General features: G+C 41.6%; 1 protein-coding gene across 2 annotated transcripts in view; it reads right to left on the bottom strand.

The window, feature by feature from the left end:
- The window catches only part of snx29 (sorting nexin 29), a 154,263-nt gene that overhangs the window by 17,494 nt on the left and 117,974 nt on the right, over nt 1-18,795 (bottom strand). Inside the window, exons 19-20 of one of the 2 annotated variants that reach the window (XM_078937480.1) lie at nt 13,196-13,336; nt 3,855-4,114 (exon numbers count right to left, since the gene is read on the bottom strand). In XM_078937480.1, coding sequence (XP_078793606.1) covers nt 3,956-4,114; nt 13,196-13,336 — 300 coding nt within the window. In that variant the 3' untranslated portion in view covers nt 3,855-3,955. Of the gene's footprint in view, nt 1-3,854; nt 4,115-13,195; nt 13,337-18,795 lie in introns of those variants that run through there. The other variant, XM_023949208.2, reaches the window with a different exon arrangement.

An 18,795-nucleotide genomic window follows, 5' to 3' on the forward strand; every position in this document is an offset into this window, starting at 1 on the left:
CCATCACTCAAAAGCGACAGGAATGACAGAGAAAGACGGTGAACAGGCCTTAGGAGGGCAGCGGAGGCAGGAGGTTTTTTCTGCTGCATGCAGCGACAGGAAAGACAGACAGGCCAAGAGGGGCTATATCTGATGTATCAGATTAGGCCGAGCATGCCAGCCTGGGTTTCATGCTGCGTCAACACAATAAGGGACACCATGGCCGCTTTCACAGATGTCAGAGCAGAGCTCTAATGGGAACCGTGACAGATTCTTCCACTCATAGAGAAATAGGCCGAGCCAGGAGGCCAGCTGGGAAAAGTAGTGTTTCTCTGGTGTCACATTTATTGTTTTAAACCCTAAATACACAAAACCTGCTGTGTCAATAAGGAGGAATTTGGCTCATGTTTTCCATACAAAGTCAAGAGTTTTGTCAGTATTAATGATTGTTTAAGGTTACAAAACCAAATATTGCTGAGGTTCAGGCAAAGGTTTGACCAAAACACTTTTCTGATCCGTTCATTTGACTTAACTGCTGTGAGCGGATCACAGTTCGGCTGTAGTGAAGAACTGCTGTTCCAGACCATCAAACTACCACCACCATGCTTTAGTGTCGCTATGATCGTCTTGTAATGGATGTCGAGAGATGAACCCAATAAAAGTTCCTCTTGTCTCATCAGGACATCTAGAGGATTTGAGGATAATCCAGACGTTCTTCTATGTTCTCTTTGCTCAGCAGTGTCGGGATCATGGATCCATGTTTGTCCAAAAGTCACTTTCTGATAGCTGGATCATCAACTCTGACCTGAACTGAGTCAGGATACCTCCTTTCTTTGCTGCTTTGATGGCCTCCCAGATGAGTCCTGGTTTTGTTTTTGGACTCCTGCTGGTCGGCCGGTCAGTCAGTGTTCGTCATGTGTGGATGAAGGATGTGGCAGTGGTTCTCTGGAGCCTCAGAGCCTCAGAACCTTCTTTGTTACCCCTTTCAGACTGAAACGAGTCAGAGACTTTGTTTGACAGGTGTTCTCTCTGATTCTTTGGAGTTTTTAGCTGCTTTACTTCTTCTAAAAGATGTATTGATTCAACAAGCCCACAGTAATAGACATTTACAGTAACTTTAAAAAGTAAATGCACACATCCCTTACAAATGAGCAAAGAGTGGCAATTATTTTCCAAACAAGTTCAGGAAAATGCTATTTTCCATTAATAAACAAAGAAACAGAGAAGAAAGAAAGACGAAAGCCTGGTTGCCTGGCATGGATGCTTTCTGGACACCTCCCTGGGGAGGTGTTCCAGGCATGTCCCACTGGGAAAGACCCGGGACACACCGGAGAGACTATGTCCGGTCCACTGGCCTGGGAACGCCCTGCGATCCGGTCCAAAATAAGCGGAAGCAAATGAACAGATGGAAAATGTATTGTAAATAAATATGTTTGTAGAGTATCTACATTTGTTTAATGATCTGAACTACAGTAAAATAAAATAAAATCCTTCTGTCGGACTGTTTACACCTGTAAATACTGTAAAAATGCTAAAATGCGCTTCGATTGATGACATGAACACTTGTATTAAGTTAAGCTGCCTGACGATGCTGTCAAAAACAAAAGGAGGCCAAGCTTTCCCTCCGAATCAGCCCACTCCGGACCGCAGCAGGACCGAAGATGCTGCTCTCGCCGAGCCGTGTTTGACATGCATAAAACATAACAGGCAATTGAGGAATGCTCATACAAGACTTCCACAATGCCTCCTTGTCATAATTAAAAGCATAAACATGCATATTGCATAATATGGGCACACAACATGCTAAGTCTGATTAATAATTTACCTTGAGGTTTGTGATTATTTAAGCAGGGCAGCCCTAACTCTCCCCAGCTCTCAGTATGTGCAGATGGAGGCAGAAAATGCATTTCTGCTCTGAAAACCAAACTTTGCCCGGTTCTCCTGCGACGGCGCGACATTTTCAGATGGAGAGACGAGCGTGACAGTCAGCTGGAGGAGACCCAAGTGTCTGATCATCACCGTTTCAGTCTTACAAAAACACGGGTAGTGGCTGCTTTAGTAAGGAGACGATGAAAATGACATTAAGTACTGTAAACCAGAACGTAAACATCTGCTCAGACAGATGTTCGGGAGGGTCTTTTTTAGGCATCTGCGTGGCGTTTGCTCACATGAAACCTTCATGAATTTAACCCGGAGTTGTCACCTTCCCGATATCTCTCTAATCTTCCGTCTTTTAAGGGATTTAAAATTTGCATTACAATTTAATAGGAGCCTCTAAATGATAAATGATGGACTTGCATGTTGCCTTTTAACCTCTGTTGTGGTACAAAGTGCTTCATGATGAGCCTCCGCCGTGGATTGGTCCACATTCCGCCTCCCCCGGCGCTCAAACACTTTTTGGAGGCTGCTGAGCTTTTGTTTTCTAAGCTGCTACTTTCACCTAATAATCTGAATTTTAAAAGGCATAAATAGTTTGGGATATTTTTGGGGGGAATTTCCATACACTGTTTATGCAGCGGTCCTGGACTGCAAGGACCAGATTGTTTCTTGCACTTCACCTCGACCAAAGGCAGTTTTGGAATTATTATGGGATGACTACGGGACCCACAGTTTTTGGGGGCTATTTTGTAGTAGAGTGTTCACTCTTTGCACAACATGGGAAAGGAAACCTTTTGTGTGAGGGATCTTCAAGTAATTTTACACACAAGCTGCCAGGTCAAGTCTACAACCACCAGTGACGTTTCGTTGACCTAACTCCTCGAGCATCATTGAAGCTCCTTGGGGGGAAAAAGTTGGTTTCGTTGTTGGTTTTGATTGGCGTTAGCGTGCTATAACCTGCAAAAGTGGCGTTTCACTGTAGCTCGCACATTCTTAACTGGAATACTGTGAAAATATATTACATTCTATATATTACATTATATTACATGAATCCCTGGCTCAAGCTGAACAAAACATTATGCCATTAAGTATAAATATATTAGGAATGTGGGTGTGGTTAAAAAAATGTTGCCAAGGAGATTAAAAAATGTACTTTTGCAGATTCTAATAATACAACGGTTGCTATGGAGATGAAACCAACAGTAAAGCAGCAATTTTGAAAACTGATACATCCTAAACTGACCTCAATGGTCTCATGTTGAACTTTCGAACGATTGACGGATTCTTCCGAGCCCGCTTTCAGGGGTAGTGGTAATCGGTGCCTCAATAGTGTGAGTGGTTGCCATAGAAACAACGTCTCAGACCAATGACTGCTAATTGACGATTACTGGCTCCGACATGGTGGCGTGCGTATCACCAAAAAAACCCTTTTCTTTCAGTCTAGTACACATACGCAGTCAATATTTTATTCGGCACATTTATCTCACTGTCAGGTTTCTTAAAGGCATTACTATAGCAGGAAAATTCAAATCCCGTCATTTTAGTTTTTATTTACTTGGTGTAGAAATAGAATAAAAAGCACAAAATAACACATCTAAAAAAAAGTATGAGTGCCAAAAACAGAGACGTGACAAAAATGTCAATCAATTCTGCTGTTTTTCCAAAAAAGGGCTGGTAATAAAGTAAAGAGCTGTGAAGTGGACCAAGACCAAAGAAAGTTATTCTGAACTATGTTCATCGTGTCTCACCCTCTGAACAGATAATACAGAAAGAAAGCTCTTTATGTTTTATCATTTTTACTTTTGGAAAACAATAAATGCTCCAAGTCTCCATTTACGGCTTTGCAAGAGAGAAGAGGAAGAGATAAGAGCTGTATCCATGAGATGAGATGATGTTATCAAGGCAAGAGGAGTAACTCGACTGGAGCAGGCGAAGGACTTGGATACAATCGAGCAGAAGAGAAACAAAGAGGGGAAGCAGAACAAAAGAACAGTCAGTTGTTTTGGAGATGAAGTGCAAAATGAGTCGCGGCCCGTGAAGAATTCAGCTTCTGGAAGGGTTCAACAAGCAGGGCAGAGAAGCAGTCACTGCAGACCGATCAGCTGGTAGGAGGCGTCACGTCCTGTGGCTGTGCGGCGCTCTGGTGACTATGGAACCTCATCTGTATTGAGTTCAGCAGCTGGCCGGTCTCGCCTGAAGCATCAGCAGATGCAGAGAGCCAGAGACTCATTAGCTCATTAGCAGGACTGAAATGACACTGATGCAGAGAGTGAGGCGAGGCGGCAGTCATGGTGATGCGCTGATACGCAGACCTCACCGCTGCTGCTGTCAGGGGCCGCCACCGCCTCCGGCTGTGGGGAACCAGTTTTCCTCTTTTAATGAAAATACACAAACCATCCAATTATCTGTGATGTTGAAACTTGATCTAAAGTCTAAAACGTTTAAAAAAACAAACAACAACAACTCGGATTTCCCCTTTTGTATCAAAGGTACATTTGATCTGAGATTGAAGGTTTCTCAGTGAGATGTCCATCAGTTTGACGAACAGATCTCATCGAAACCAGTTCAGTGCAGAGAATAAGGTGGACAAAACCTGTTTGTGTCTGTGAGACGCTTTCAGAGTCAGATCTTTCAAAATACTCTGAACTGAAGTGAAAAACAGTCTTATAGACTCTAAAAGCTGTGATCTGGTGACGTGTGGTGAGATCCTGTTGACAAATGAACAGACGATCCACTAGGGGCAGCGCTTTCATCCCTGTGTTCTTCTAAAGACATCAACCATCACCACAGAGAAGCGGTTCCCCCCGGACACCAGGAGAGACCCCTGAGAAGGTGGGTGTGTGGAGAAGAGCACCATATTTCACCTGAGGTCTTCCAAGACAAGAATTTAGCACTTTCAAGGACTTTAAAGTCCTACATAGTTCACTCCAAAGGACGGATCTGAAGAGTCCTGAGAACAACCGCTAGACCCGACGCCGCATGACACAACAGGTCCGGTCTGACAGCACACAAAATGAATTACGAGATTGTCTCACAAATCACTAATGAATTGCATATAAATAGCACAATAATTACGCGGTTTATGTTCTGTTGATTTATGTGTTCTTTGCGTGGTTATTCCTACATCTGTGGTTTTAACGCGGTTCATTTGTGATACATCTGTGAAAATTTCACACAAAGACCACAGCTTTTCTCTTTTTTCCACCTTTATTGACGTATGACAAATGACCTCCATGCCATATGCGTAAAGTGTACGTAGTGGCTTTAGAAGATGAAACCTGAACAAATACTACTTGGACATAATTTAAATTGTCCAGTATTTATGACGGTCATTATACTTTATTCATCCCCATCATGTACTAAACAACATAAAGACGTGTTTTTCCCTCCCCTGTTGTTCTGTCTTTTCATTTTCAAATTCCATGAGAACTGGAGAAATAAAACATTTCACAGCTAAACAAAAGTTGCCATATTGTGCAGCTGTATTTTCAAGCCACCCTTCAATGGCTGTCCAGCCAATCTAAGTGAGCTCCAGCAGGGCTGAGCTGTGACTGGGAGGGAGGAAAGGTGTCCAATCACCCACATGAAAACTGCCACAGAAGTCAGTCAGATCAGGCGAAGCGCAGATAATCTCACTAAAGAGTGTGGGCGCAGCTCGGCTGTCACACGTGAACGGTAGGTGTGAAATGCTCTTCCAGAAGTTTCCTTGCAACACAAATCTGCAGCATGGCAGATGCTCTCTGACAACTTCCACTGCCTCTCCCGGAGTTGTCAGCTGTTATGCAAAGTGTTTGTGAGCGAGGTAACAGGCATGAAACGGAAAGCCCTCCTGGCGTGGTACAGTAGGAGCGGCGTGCGCGTGAACGTCTGATAACCACTGACAGCGAGTTTCAAGCTTACCAGAGCAACCACAGAGACACAGGTATTCAGGATGAAGCTAAGAAGCTTCTGAAAGTCTCACCTCTTTATCAGCCACCAACAACAGAGGAAAGCAAACAGTCTGCATGTGTGCATGTTAATGCAGGTGTTCTTTTCTCTTCGTGTTCCTGAAATGATCAGAGGTCTGCACAGCTTCAGATTTCAACGGAATTTTGTCACTTTTGATAAAAACTTTGCCACATGTAGAGAATATGATCTAAAGACCTACTTTAGTCCTCTTTGAATCTAAGCGTTTCAGGTAAGAAGATATACTGTTAAAGTAATTCATTTTGAATTTTAAAAAATTGCTCTTCAGTCGCTTAAAAAAAAACAACAACAGAGTTTTAATCAGAGTGGGTCTCTCAGCACTGTTTAATCCCAGAACGGCATCAGGTAGAGTTTTATCAAACTTTGACAGATTGAAACAATATTTGATTAAAAAAAAAAAAACATTTTATTTGGGGTTTAATTTAAAAGCAAAGTTTGTTTTAAGACTGTGCACACTAACAGTTAAAAATGACCTGAAACAGAAAATCAATGGGGGGACCTTTTTGTGTGGAGTTTGCATGTTCTCCCTGTTCATGCGTGGGTTTTCTCCGGGGACTTCGGCTTCCTCCCCTCTGTCCAAAAACATGCTTCATAGGTTCATTGGATTACTCTAAAATTTCCATAGGTGTGCATGGGTGTGTGACGGTGGCCCTGCATCAGATTGGGGGACCTGTCCAGGGTGTCCCCTGCCTTCACCCACAAGCAGCCGGGTTAGAATCCGTAGAAAGGATTTGGAAAATGGATGGATGGATGGATGGATGGATGGATGGATGGATGGATGGATGGATGGATGGAAGGATGGAGGGAGGGAGGGAGGGAGGGAGGGAGGGATGGATGGATGGATGGATGGAAGGATGGAGGGAGGGAGGGAGGGAGGGAGGGATGGAGGGAGGGAGGGAGGGATGGATGGATGGATGGATGGATGGATGGATGGATGGATGGATGGATGGAAGGAGGGAGGGAGGGAGGGAGGGAGGGAGGGAGGGAGGGAGGGAGGGAGGGATGGATGGATGGATGGATGGATGGATGGATGGAGGGATGGATGGATGGATGGATGGGCATGTCCTCCATTATCAGAAAAATGCCACAAGAATGTTAAAAACCACAGTTTTCATCGAAGTGGGTCTTTAACACTGATTGAAATGTGTCATTTCCACCCAAGAATGCACGATTGTCTAATACAGTGGTTCTCAAATGGGGGTACACGTACCCCTGGGGGTATGTGGAGGTGCTGCAGGGGGTCTGTGAAGCTTTTCAAAATATCTATCTAAATCAGTGGGCTAATCATAATAATAAATCTTGAGAAAAATGACTTTGTAAAAAGTTCGATAAAATGTAAATATGTGTTCATGCACTGAACTTTATATTCAGTATTTAGTTTCAATATCCTTTGAAATAAAACTGTTCCCCCCACACCAAGTTAGTTTGACCCACTGACGTCGCGCACTCATCAACGACCTGTCGTTACCATAACACTGTAACTATGGAGACGTGGTTAAAGCGCAGCAGCCATGCTGCTGAAAGTACAGATGGATAAGTGAAAAAGAAAACAAAACAAGAGGCGATGAAGTCCAGAAAGTACATGGAAGAATATGTTTTAATGGGATTTACGTCCACAAGCTCTGACCCACCCCAGGCACTGTGTTTTTTTTGCGGGAGAAGTTAGCCAACGCTAGCATGAAGCCGGCACACCCCCAGCGGCATCTCACCACAAAACATGGATGTCACGTTGGTAAGGCACCAGAGTTCTTCAGGAGAAAACTTTCTGATTTTAAGTCATCCCAAGCCACAATGTGAAAAGTCTCCACTGCATCAGCCAAAGCCCTGGAGGCTTCTTACGCGGTGTCTTTGCTTATTGCTAAAGCCAAAAAACCCTTCACCACTCTCACACCGTTTTGGCTGTGTGTGGGGCAGGAGCACCCTGAGCTGGGACAGAAAGCTTTGGAGCCGCTGCTACCGTTTGCATCCACATATTTATGTGAGGCCTCCTTCTCAGCAATGATGCTGATCAAAACAAAGCAAAGAAACAGACTGTGCCTGGAGAAGAGCTTGATCACTGCAGTTGCCTCCTTGCCACCAAGAATGACAAAGATCCTCAGTGAGGTGCAAGCTCATATTTCTCATTGACATTTTTTGTCCTGTTCATAAATCACTGCCTGTTACGTGCGGTTCAATTCAAGTCAAATGTTCAATGCAAAGTGATTCACATGAAATCTTCTTTTTTTTATCCTAAAAGAGTTAACGTTAATTATTATTTGTGAGCAAATCTTTATTTATGAAGTTCATTTATTTTGTAAACTAAATATTATTTATAATTAAGTTTTAGATTTATTTCTGTGAACAGATTTTTGTTATTCATGTATATTTTTTATTTTATTTATTATTAGCAGAATTTTACACATTTGAGTTTTGACTGGTTTTCTGCCTTCTGGTGGTTGACGTCTTCTGTTTTTCTTTTTTGTTTGTACATGCAATGTTTGCCATATGAATGTTTTTGTCAGGTTCACTGTTGTTTTGCTTGAATAAATCTGACTTTAAAGCACTGTACCTCTTTTTTCTTCCTTATTTCTAAAGGGGTACATCACTGAAGAAAGTTTGAGAACCACTGGTCTAATATTTCTTTCTCCCTGTTAAAGTTCTTGCCATATGAAGACATGAAAGTACAAAAAAACAGAAGCATGAAGTGTGAACAGCTCATTAGGATGACATGATGAAATGAAAGAATGAAGAAATAAAGCCTGCTTGATAGAAAATTGTGAAGTGTCCTCTCTTTTTACGAAATACTTTAATTTCAAACAAGACAGATGGTGAGATTTCATTTCCTTCTCAGCAGCATATTTCACAGAAAACATCTAATTTTAGCACAATACAGCAGAAGAGGAGTCCAGAAAAATCCACAGAACTCCTGAAGGAGAAAACTTTGGGTCCTCAATGAACAGATCAACCAACTCTCACTCAGTTCAGCTGAAAGCAGACAAGGAGACGGTATTACCTGCAAACCAAGGTGTACTAACTGGGGGGAAAAAACTATTTATTCCATTCCTGTTCTGAAAAGATGATGTCTTGGCTGCTAAAAACACTCCTACAGAACCAAAACCGTCAAAACTGGACTGAAATAACAGGGAAACTCGGCACGGCGGGGCTGTTGAGCACTAACACACACCTAAACACACAGCTAAACACAACACACACAGCTAGGACTGCAGAGAAGCACTTTCATTGGAGTCACAAACTACACAAAGAGAAACGCTCAACACAACTGCACAAAGAGAAACGCACTTCCATTAAGATTGAGTGGGTGAATTGTTGATCATATTTTAACCAAAGATGGAATTTAAAGCATTAAACACACAAAACAATTTTGAAATTCAAAAAGGTTTTATGTGTGATGATTTAGAGAGAGAAAAAAGCTGCCCTGATTTATGTCAAATAAATATATAGTGAACTAGTGAGAAAAAATAAATAAAAATACTTTTTTTGACCTTTTTTCTCTTGTTTAAACTCTCAAAGTTCAGAACCTTCATAGGAAAATAAGTCCAGGATTAAGGAATGAAAAAGATCTGATCGTGATTGAAGATTTATGGCGATAAGGTGCAGAAGATACTGCGGGGGGGGGTTAACTGTCAAGGTCAACAGCCAATCAGAATGCAGAACACAATGCACTGTCATAAAGATTTATGCATATATCGTGGTTATAAGATGAACCATGATATAGTGAGAACCCTGTGATTTTAAGATTGCATTTCTCTCCTAGCTAAAGTCATTTGTTTAATGATTTAACCATTTAAAAAAGCAGTAGACACTGAACTTGTTTCGTATACAACAAATGATTGCCTCAACAGATAATTACGTTGTTTAGTTTATGAAACTAAAATGAAGCAAACACAGAAAGTTCCTTCCTAACCTTCATATCTGTGTTTTATTTTGAAAATCTTTATTTTCACAGCACATTCAGGTCTGGTTTTTGGTAACTGATCCTCAAATTGTTGCTGTCGGTGAGCAGGCGTTGGTCAAAAAAAACAAAAAAGGTGAAACTGCAATAAAGCCTGGAATATTTCGAGTCTAGATTGGAAGGACACGATGACCGAACCAGAGGGGATTTTTACAAAGTGTAAAACAGAAAGCCTAAATCAGAAGTAAAGGGAATCCACGGAAATGTAAGAAAATCGAGAGCAGAACAACAAACAGAAGTAGGACAAAGGAAAACAGAATCATCTGGGACAGACGGCTTTCATTATTTATCAGCTGTGCTGTAAAGCAAACTGCTGAACATGTGACTGTGAGCAGACGTGAACCCCTGTGCAGATTTGCTGGAACAGATCGTTTCTCACCGCTCCCACTTCCTTTACCCTTTGTGACATCACTTTGAGTCCAAAAGAACCTTTTTTCTCTGGTTCTGGTATGTTTGCTGTGATGATCATTAATGTACAAAGTTAAAAAAAAAAAAATAAGTTAAGGTGAAGAAATTGACCCCAAAAAGCTTGTTTATGGTGTTCCACAGGGCTCTTAACTTGCACCACACCTGTTTTCTAAAGAATATGACATGTTAGGACCATATAACATTACATTTTGCTGAATTGTGTTTTGAGTTTAAATTGCTGACTCCTCTTTAAGAGTCCAATATTTTAAATGATTACATTATACAATATTTTGACCTCAGAAACGCACAGCTTGCCTTAATAAAAATACAAAAAGCTAATTTCTTGAGCCATTTTGGAGGAAAAGTCAAAGCCACTCTTTCTGGAAATCCTGTGGGACTTTTGGAGACAACTAAAAGCATTAAAGCCTGTGGTGTGATAAGCTTTGGGATAGCTACCTTTGATGTCCACTTCTAGAAAACCAAAAACACACCAGCACACTTCCTCTCCTCTCACAAACTGCAGTGCAGCCTTCAGTCCAGCTTCCAACCGTGAAAGCCGAGTAACTTTCAAGGTGTGAAGTCAAACCGGCTTTATCTGTGGCCTCTTCACGTCTCAGAATTGGGTCGGAGCCAAATTATGTCCCAAAGGTGGGAGGGAGGACGAGCAGAAGGAAAAAGAGGAGGATGAGGGGGGCGATGAAGAGGTTTTTCAGCAAATAAGTCCATGAGCAGCGATAGCAGCTTGGATAGAAGACATAGCACAAGTCACCAAGTCTTACTTCCGCCTTCCATCTCCTAAAGATGCTATTGTTTTAATTTAATGGTCTGAGGAGGAAAAAAAGACATGATGGTCTATTCCTTCAGTTTTCCAGGATTTTGTTTCATAACAGGATGAAAGAGCAGATGAAGGATACGTTATTTGTTCCCATGAAGTTCAATCAATCGCTGCATCTTCCTTGTAAAGTCATGATTTGGCTGAAAACAGTCTGTAACCATAGTAACCATGTGATGACTGTGACCGTTTCAGGACAGGGTAAATCATACTGTTTCATCACCTCCAGCATATTTTAATTAAGAAACAGAAAACCTTGGAAACTTTTAACTGGATTGTAACAAGTGTCTTTTTCCCTCACCATCAAGTACAGGATGAAAGATTGGATTTCATAAAAACTCTATTTGTCTTGAATTGTGGCTATAAATATAACCTGGAGTCATAAATTCGCCATTTCATGTCATTATATTCATCCTGGACAGACCGGCTGCAGGGCAGGAGGGCTGAGCTACTTCTTTATGTTTTTTACAAATGAACTGTCTGCTTTTGAGGCTGCATATACATTCCAGTATACATTTTGATCATCTGTCTAGAAGTCACTGAAGATGCATGGATGAATATGGCTCGGGGCTTTTTTTTAGAAGCAGATAGAATATTTCTGATTCAAGCCTTTTGCATTTCAATTTGAATCAAAGTTATGTGTTTTGGAGGAAGAAACACAAAGGTCCAAAAATAAACAGGAAAAACTAAAAGATACAAGGTTTTTAATGAGATTCGGTTTCATACTTCAGCTTAAAGAAACGTTGTCCATAAATTTCAAATCAGAGTTTTTGTGCATTGTTACTTTTAAATGGGGGCTTTGATAAAAACTGAGCGGCACATTATACGGAAAGGAATTATTTTCTACATTTTTTCTTCAAATAAAAAACAGCTTTTCATGTTAACCTTAAGTCATAAACACCCATCAAAAGCCAGATTAATTTCTGCTGAAGCCATGTTGGCCTCAACTAGATAGTCCCTATCGCCCTTATGGGTGGATATTATCTGTCTGTAGGGGGAAAAAACTGGGCAAACTGTAGGGGGCAAACAGGAGTAAAATATTAAGGTCGCAGACCGCTCCGTGAGTCCCTAGAGAGAAAATGTTCATGCATATTTTTTTCTACAAGCATATTGTGGGTTGTAGCAAACACTTATGCAACGCGTAAATAAGTAAGGGTGAAGTAGGCGAGACAAAATTCTTTAATGCCCCCTAAATCCTGATAGTGCCGTCTACATACGTGTGCAGTTCTTTGTGATGCAGCCTGACTGGTAGAAAGCAGGAAATTAGACTGTAGTTTGTGTGGCCATCCTATCGTCACTAATGCATCATCTGCACACGTCGTGCATGAGGCATTTGTGTGCGGTCAGTAGTAGAGAAGTGGTCACAAGCGTTAGGAGAACCCACCTGCACTCCCCTCACAGCCCGCTTTATCCTTCACAGCAGCCAATGCATCATTCGTATCCACGTAATCACTAGTTCATACTAACGTTTGGCAGGTTTTGCTTGCAACTGTCCGCGATAACTGCGATGAACTTCTGAGTGGTGTTTTTTATACTTTTCAAGGGACGCGATACCTCCAGCGTTTATTTTTAATATGAAGGACATCTTGATCATACACCGAGTCTGCGAACCCGCAGGTACGTGCTGAGGCAGACGACAAGGTGGTGAGTTCCTCCGCTAAACAGAGGCTGTCATAAAGATGGGAAAAAATCAAATAAAAAACGGGGCAAATTGCATACTATAGAGCTGCAAGATATTTTCTATCCAGTTGTCCGCTCTCCCCGTCTCTCTGTGTGAAGTTAGGTATTTCCTACATTTTCATCATCATCAGTGTTAAAAAGAAATTTTTCTGGACATAATTTGTGACGTCATCGCGTACCCTAAAAAAAGTCTGGTTAAATGACGCGATTGCGCTTTGTGTGTAAAATTCCAGTCGTGGACGATGTCATCAGCAGGTGTCACATCGATTGGGGCGATTTTGTTCCAATGGCTTTGTGACCAACCGGCCCTTAGGTGAAGCCGCACCCATCTACAACCTGCCAGGAGTCGGGACAAGCCAAAAACCTGCAGCAGCCATACACGGGCATGTGACCAAGGCTTTAAGCCAGCTTCAGGTCTGACCAGATCTGGTCCAAATGAGAGCGTAGAGGGTTTGTAGAACCCTTGTGGAACATCATAAAACAGACATTTGCAAACTCACCTTGTTCCCTAAGGCTTTCTTGGGTGGGAAGTTGAAGGTGTCCACTTGTGGAAACTGTGCTCTGAGCTGGTTGTGGAGCTCCCTGAACTCTGTGTAGCGCCGGTACACGTTCCACTCGTTATCCAGGATGCGGATGTATACCTGAGGGCAAACAAACATCAACATTCTCATTTCTATGATAATCAGCAGAAAGCCTATCCGATCCAAGTAAACACATTCAGCATCGCGGGGACAACAGCAAAGCGGCACTTTGGCATCGACGCCTTTGAGGAACAAACAAAGCCAGCACTCTGGTAACATATTCACCAACTGTCTCCATGTTTTTCATGGAGAAATGGAACAGAACATCAGAAAAGAACGGCCTTTTGTTGCGTTCTACATACTGGTCATTACATCCATACAAAAAACAAGAATGACACTGAAAGAAAGTGTTTCTCTTATCCCCTGAAAGTCTATTTTTACTTACAAACTGCAACACATAAGAGACGGAGTACAGATGAGACAGTACCGCCACCATTTCCATGCACCATTAGCTGCTTTATTCATACTCGTGAAAGATGGAGGGAATGGAGAGAGGGGGAACCATGAGCCTATTAAAGGAAAGAGAAGAAGGAAAAGACGGGTCCTTTTCACAAAGTGCAAAACAGGCGATAAAAACAGACGGGAGGGGAGGATTTACTTTTAAAGTGTTTAAAGGAAAATTGTTTAAAAAAAGTTTTCAAAACCATAAAAAAAACTGAACATGACTAAAGAAATCTGCCAAATGGAAGCAGGTTTACCTCCATGCAGGTGAAAGGCAATGTGATTTTTAATTCCACACAGTTTGGTTAAATATTTATTTTTGTTTCTTGTTTGGATTGGTAGAGAAAAACAGAATTTGTTAGGGGCTGTTCAACAGCATTTCGATTCATATCATAATTTGAGACTGACGATACGATTCATAGTCGATTTTGGTTCATTTTGAACGATGCAGATCATCTTTATCCAAAACTTCGTCCAGTGTGATTTAGAGAGAAACCTTTTCCAGATTCCTTGGATTTCTTTCAAGATAATCACGTTTAAATTAAATACGTGTACAAACAAGAGTCAATGTCAAATCCATTCACATTTTAGTTTTTTTTTTCCACATCCAAAGAATCCAAAGGGAAAAATCTCAGAACATTCTGGCTCACTGAATGGTCACGTGTCATTGGACTGGAATGATGGACTGATCACCTTTTGCTGCATCACACGTGTGCTGTCCGCTGATGCACTTGGTCGTTTTTACGTTACAGTAAAAATAAACCTCCCATTTTTCAATCCAAATGGTATTTTCCTACATCCAACATACTCAATTCATTTCATTTTGCAGCACTTTTATAATGTTATAGGTTGATCTGATTAACAACCTCAGACGGATCGATCTGGTAGATGTAGAAATAGAGATCGATCGATTCGTTTAGTTGATTATTTGTTACACCCCTCGATTTTACATGGTGGTTTAAACGTAAAGGGCTTTTCTTAAGCCTTTTAGAGTAAACCATATGCATATATATGATAACATATTAGCAGTGGCACACTAAAGAATTATCTTTTTATGAAATATGAATAATTTTCTCAGTTCATTTCCCTACCCAATAAAAAGGCAGCTCGATCTCTGAGGCTCCGCCTTTTGTTCCGTCTGGGTACCGCCCATATCATGAGATCAACCCAGCGTTGGGCTCAGCAGCGTCTCTGCATTTCGCCCACAAAAACAAAAAATATCAGAACGTTTGCAAAGATGGATGTGCACGTTGTTTAGATAAAATGAAAGGGTTTTAGCCGGTCACTCCGAACTCCATGAGGAAAGAACGTTAGAACACACTTAAAAGCTAAAAAAAAATAGTAGATTTTCCATCATATAAAGCCTTTAACAAAAGTAGAACTTTGATGAAAGAAATGATGAGTTTTCACATTAAAACTAACAGATTTTTTTTTAAAGCCTAAAATGACTTGATAAACGGATTGTGCATTGATTTAAATCCATAATTGGATTGTTGAAACTCAACGCCAGACTGATCCAGAAGGAGAAGCTGCCTGGTCTCTAAAAGGAACAGCTCAGGGTGTTCCTCGTGGATTTCACCGCCTTCATGCACACAGACCTTCTGAGTTGTTCTAAATCATTTCAAACAAAGAGGAGGAAATCAACCCAAGGCACAAACTGTATATGGTCTGAACGTCGGAAATGCTCCCCTTCGGCAGGGGGTCACATGAAGTTGAATGAGCATCGGTGCCCGCTTTTCTTAAGACTTGCACTCGAGTTGATTCCTGCTGAAATGCTCAGTCGAGCTGTATTTACTCTGAAGAGCTCAGAATGAAGAAAGTCACAGCGACACGTAAAAAAATAGCAGGCTTTAAAAATAGCTGAGAACTGTACAGCGTTCCAGCAGCAGAGCTTTGAGGGTCTAAAATCCCCAACACCTTTCCATCATCAAATACTGGATTTGCAGCTTCCCTTGAGTTTCCCTTCAGAGTTGTGGGGGTGGGGGGGTTGGAACTCACTTCTTCACACAACTGTTCCTGTCACTTTCCATGTGTACAAAATGGGTGCAACACTGTGATTCCTTCCAGGAAAGACTGTGAAAGAGATTTTAACCCCTTAATTAAACAATTATCGAATCTCATCTTCCCACTGAAAATCTGCTTTTTATTAGTTTAGTTGTTAGAAAAAGCTATAAAGAGTTTCACAGCTGATCAGGTGCGGAGTCAAAAGTGCTAATTCTTACAGGTATGTGACTCTGTCATGTTTTCCAAACCACTCAGTTATTAATGTTTCTGTGATTCTGCAGTTAAAAATACACTTTTAGATCAGGCATGTCCAAAGTCTGGTACAAATGTGGGCCAAGGGCCACTCTGATCCAGCCCACAGTTCTATTCAAAGAAACTGTCACATCCAAAAAAGCTATTTATATTTCACTAGTTTTAACTTACAGATTTTTTGCCTTTGCCAGTTATAGTTCTTGAACATGGATGACGTATCCTTGTTCTCGTAGGTTGCGAGAGTGGTCGGATACTGCCAGGGCGATGTACTAAGGGGGACAGGCTATTGTCCACGTAGCGGGTCCCCCCTCTCCACCTTGTGGATGGATCAGAAGGAACAGCAAGGCTGCTGCAGTTTGGCATCGGCGCCGTCACAGGAGTTGCCAGAGTGAAGCTGCAAGCAGCGACAAACCGCCTCAGGGACTCAGACTCCAGATTCTTCCTCGTGGTTTACTAGTGACGCTTTTTTTCTATGGAGGAATACAGCAGCAAGGCAACAGAGGTTTGTACAGCTCCTGGTATTCCGAGGCGGTCCTCCGTCCAAGTACTAACCAGGCCCGACCCTGCTTAGCAGCCGAGATCGGACAAGATCGGACGCGATCGGATGTGTTCATGGTGGTATTAGTTTAATACAAATCAGAAATCTATAGATGCCTGTATTTTGCTTAACATTTTTGAATCTTTGAATAACACAACAGTTTCTCTTTTAATGGCATGTCGGGTCACAAAGGGTAGGGATACTGTAGCTAGGACCAAACCAACAAAGAAACTAAAACAAGACCCGACCAAGACTCTATTAGTGAACACATGCCTGCAAAAGCCTTAGTCATGACTGCCCTCACAGGTGAATACGGGTTGTCTGCAGGGGAAAAATGGGCAAACCTGCACCGGACATGTAAGCGGCCCGCACAAAATATAAAGGTCATTAGACTGGACGGTAAGACCGTAGAGCCAAAAATATTCATGCACTTTTTTTTTTTCCATAGCCCGTGCATCTTCCCTGCATGTGGCATTTGCGTGGGCCAGTACTGGCACCTTGCTAATGACCAGAGTGTGGCGTAAGGGAGCTGTACGACAACATCACTCATATGTCATGTGTGCGTTCAACTTGCGTTAGCCTTACTAATACTTCAGGATACACTTATGATACGCACGACAATGGTACCTTCCATTTTCCATTATGTCCCTTGAGGTGTCAATAATAGCCTCAAGGTAACCTACGCTCCACCTAAAGGCTGTGTCAAACAGCTACTACATATATTTGATGCATATTTGGTCATATGTGAATAGATGTGGTAAAAGTGAGAAAAGTTGTGGTCTTTACGTGAAATTTACACAGATATACAGTACAGACTAAAAGTTTGAAGTTCCCATTCATCTGAATGATAAGGTGTGTCCAAACATTTGGTCTGTACTGTACTCAACAATGATCCACACTAAAACTACTGAGAAGTACAAATAAACCAGGCAAAGAACACGTAAACCAACGTAGAACATGAACCGTGAGTGACTTATGCGCTGTTTATATGCAATTCATTAGTGATTCTTGCGTCAATTATGTAATTTTTATCATTATATGTGGGCTGTATACACGATATAAAAGTTTTACATCAATGGTACAAGCGTGAAAAGTCAGTTGGACATACGTGGACACATGGAATGGTTGTGGAAGGCCACAAATTTGCATAAGCGTCTCGCAAGAATCACAGAATTGCGTAAGACTTACATAACATCTACGCATAGACTACATGAAATACGCATAAAACTATCAGTTAAAAACTAAATTCATGTACAGACCCAGCGACCAAAACCCTCAACGGAAATCTGCGCACATCCACGAATGACCAAAGCAAGCAACATTAATGAATTGTGTATATCACGAATGTTTCACCAAAGATTACAATTTTATATGTGGAAAAGTGCAGTCTTAATCAAGAAAATGAGAGTTTCATTTTTAGATTTTGCGTCATTAAGACAAACATAATTAGTACAAATAAAGTTTAGCCCCAAATACTACAGGGGTTTATACAAATGCACACCTCTTGGTTCAGAGGACTCAATTGTAACAGTAAAATCTGTCCAACATCAGAAGCCTTCAGCTCTTATCAGTTTGCTCAGATAATGGACGGGTTTTCAATTTGGCCACCATGTTTAAAATGTATGAGTCCAAAAGCACAAGAGTTCAAATTACTCCCCAAATCGGTCTGAGAGGAGCTCTTTCCCTTTTAGTCAGAAACACAAGTCCCAGTAAATGAACTAAGAAAGGTGAGGCTTATGTCCTGCAGACATGAATTCACTTTCATGTATGCATGTTTATAAAAACTGCAGCTTACCGTTTCATTTAAAAGACCACGTTTCACCTCAGAAGCAAAATCTGGAATTGATGGCAGCAACTTGAAAGGAGACGCCACGACTCAACTTAAGCTGTCTGTACGACGCTGGAAGCTCAGCTTCAATGGTTCTCCTGACATCCAAAGTCCACTCATGAATATTAGGTTGGCCTAATTAACGGATTCTCGGAAACCATCTTCCAACACGTCCTTGAGGACACGCTGTGTTCCCATCATTTGTGCTCTTATTCAGGCTCAGACTTGCTGGAGTCAGGACTTTCCATTTGCTAACCGAGAGGAAGCATGCTGCTGCTGCTGCTGCTGCTGCTGCTGCTGCTGCTGCTGCTGCTGGCATTGGGAAAGGATGGATTCACTTTGTTTCTTGAGATGTTCTCACACTTTTCAAGAGGAAAAAAATTGTCACTGCTATCAGCCCTAATAACACAACAGCAACTCTTACGGCAGTGGTACTTCCTTCATAAACAATGTTCC

This window comes from Oryzias latipes, chromosome 19, assembly GCF_053564925.1.
Source record: "Oryzias latipes strain Hd-rR chromosome 19, Olatipes_Hd-rR_3.1".
NCBI lineage: Eukaryota > Metazoa > Chordata > Actinopteri > Beloniformes > Adrianichthyidae > Oryzias > Oryzias latipes.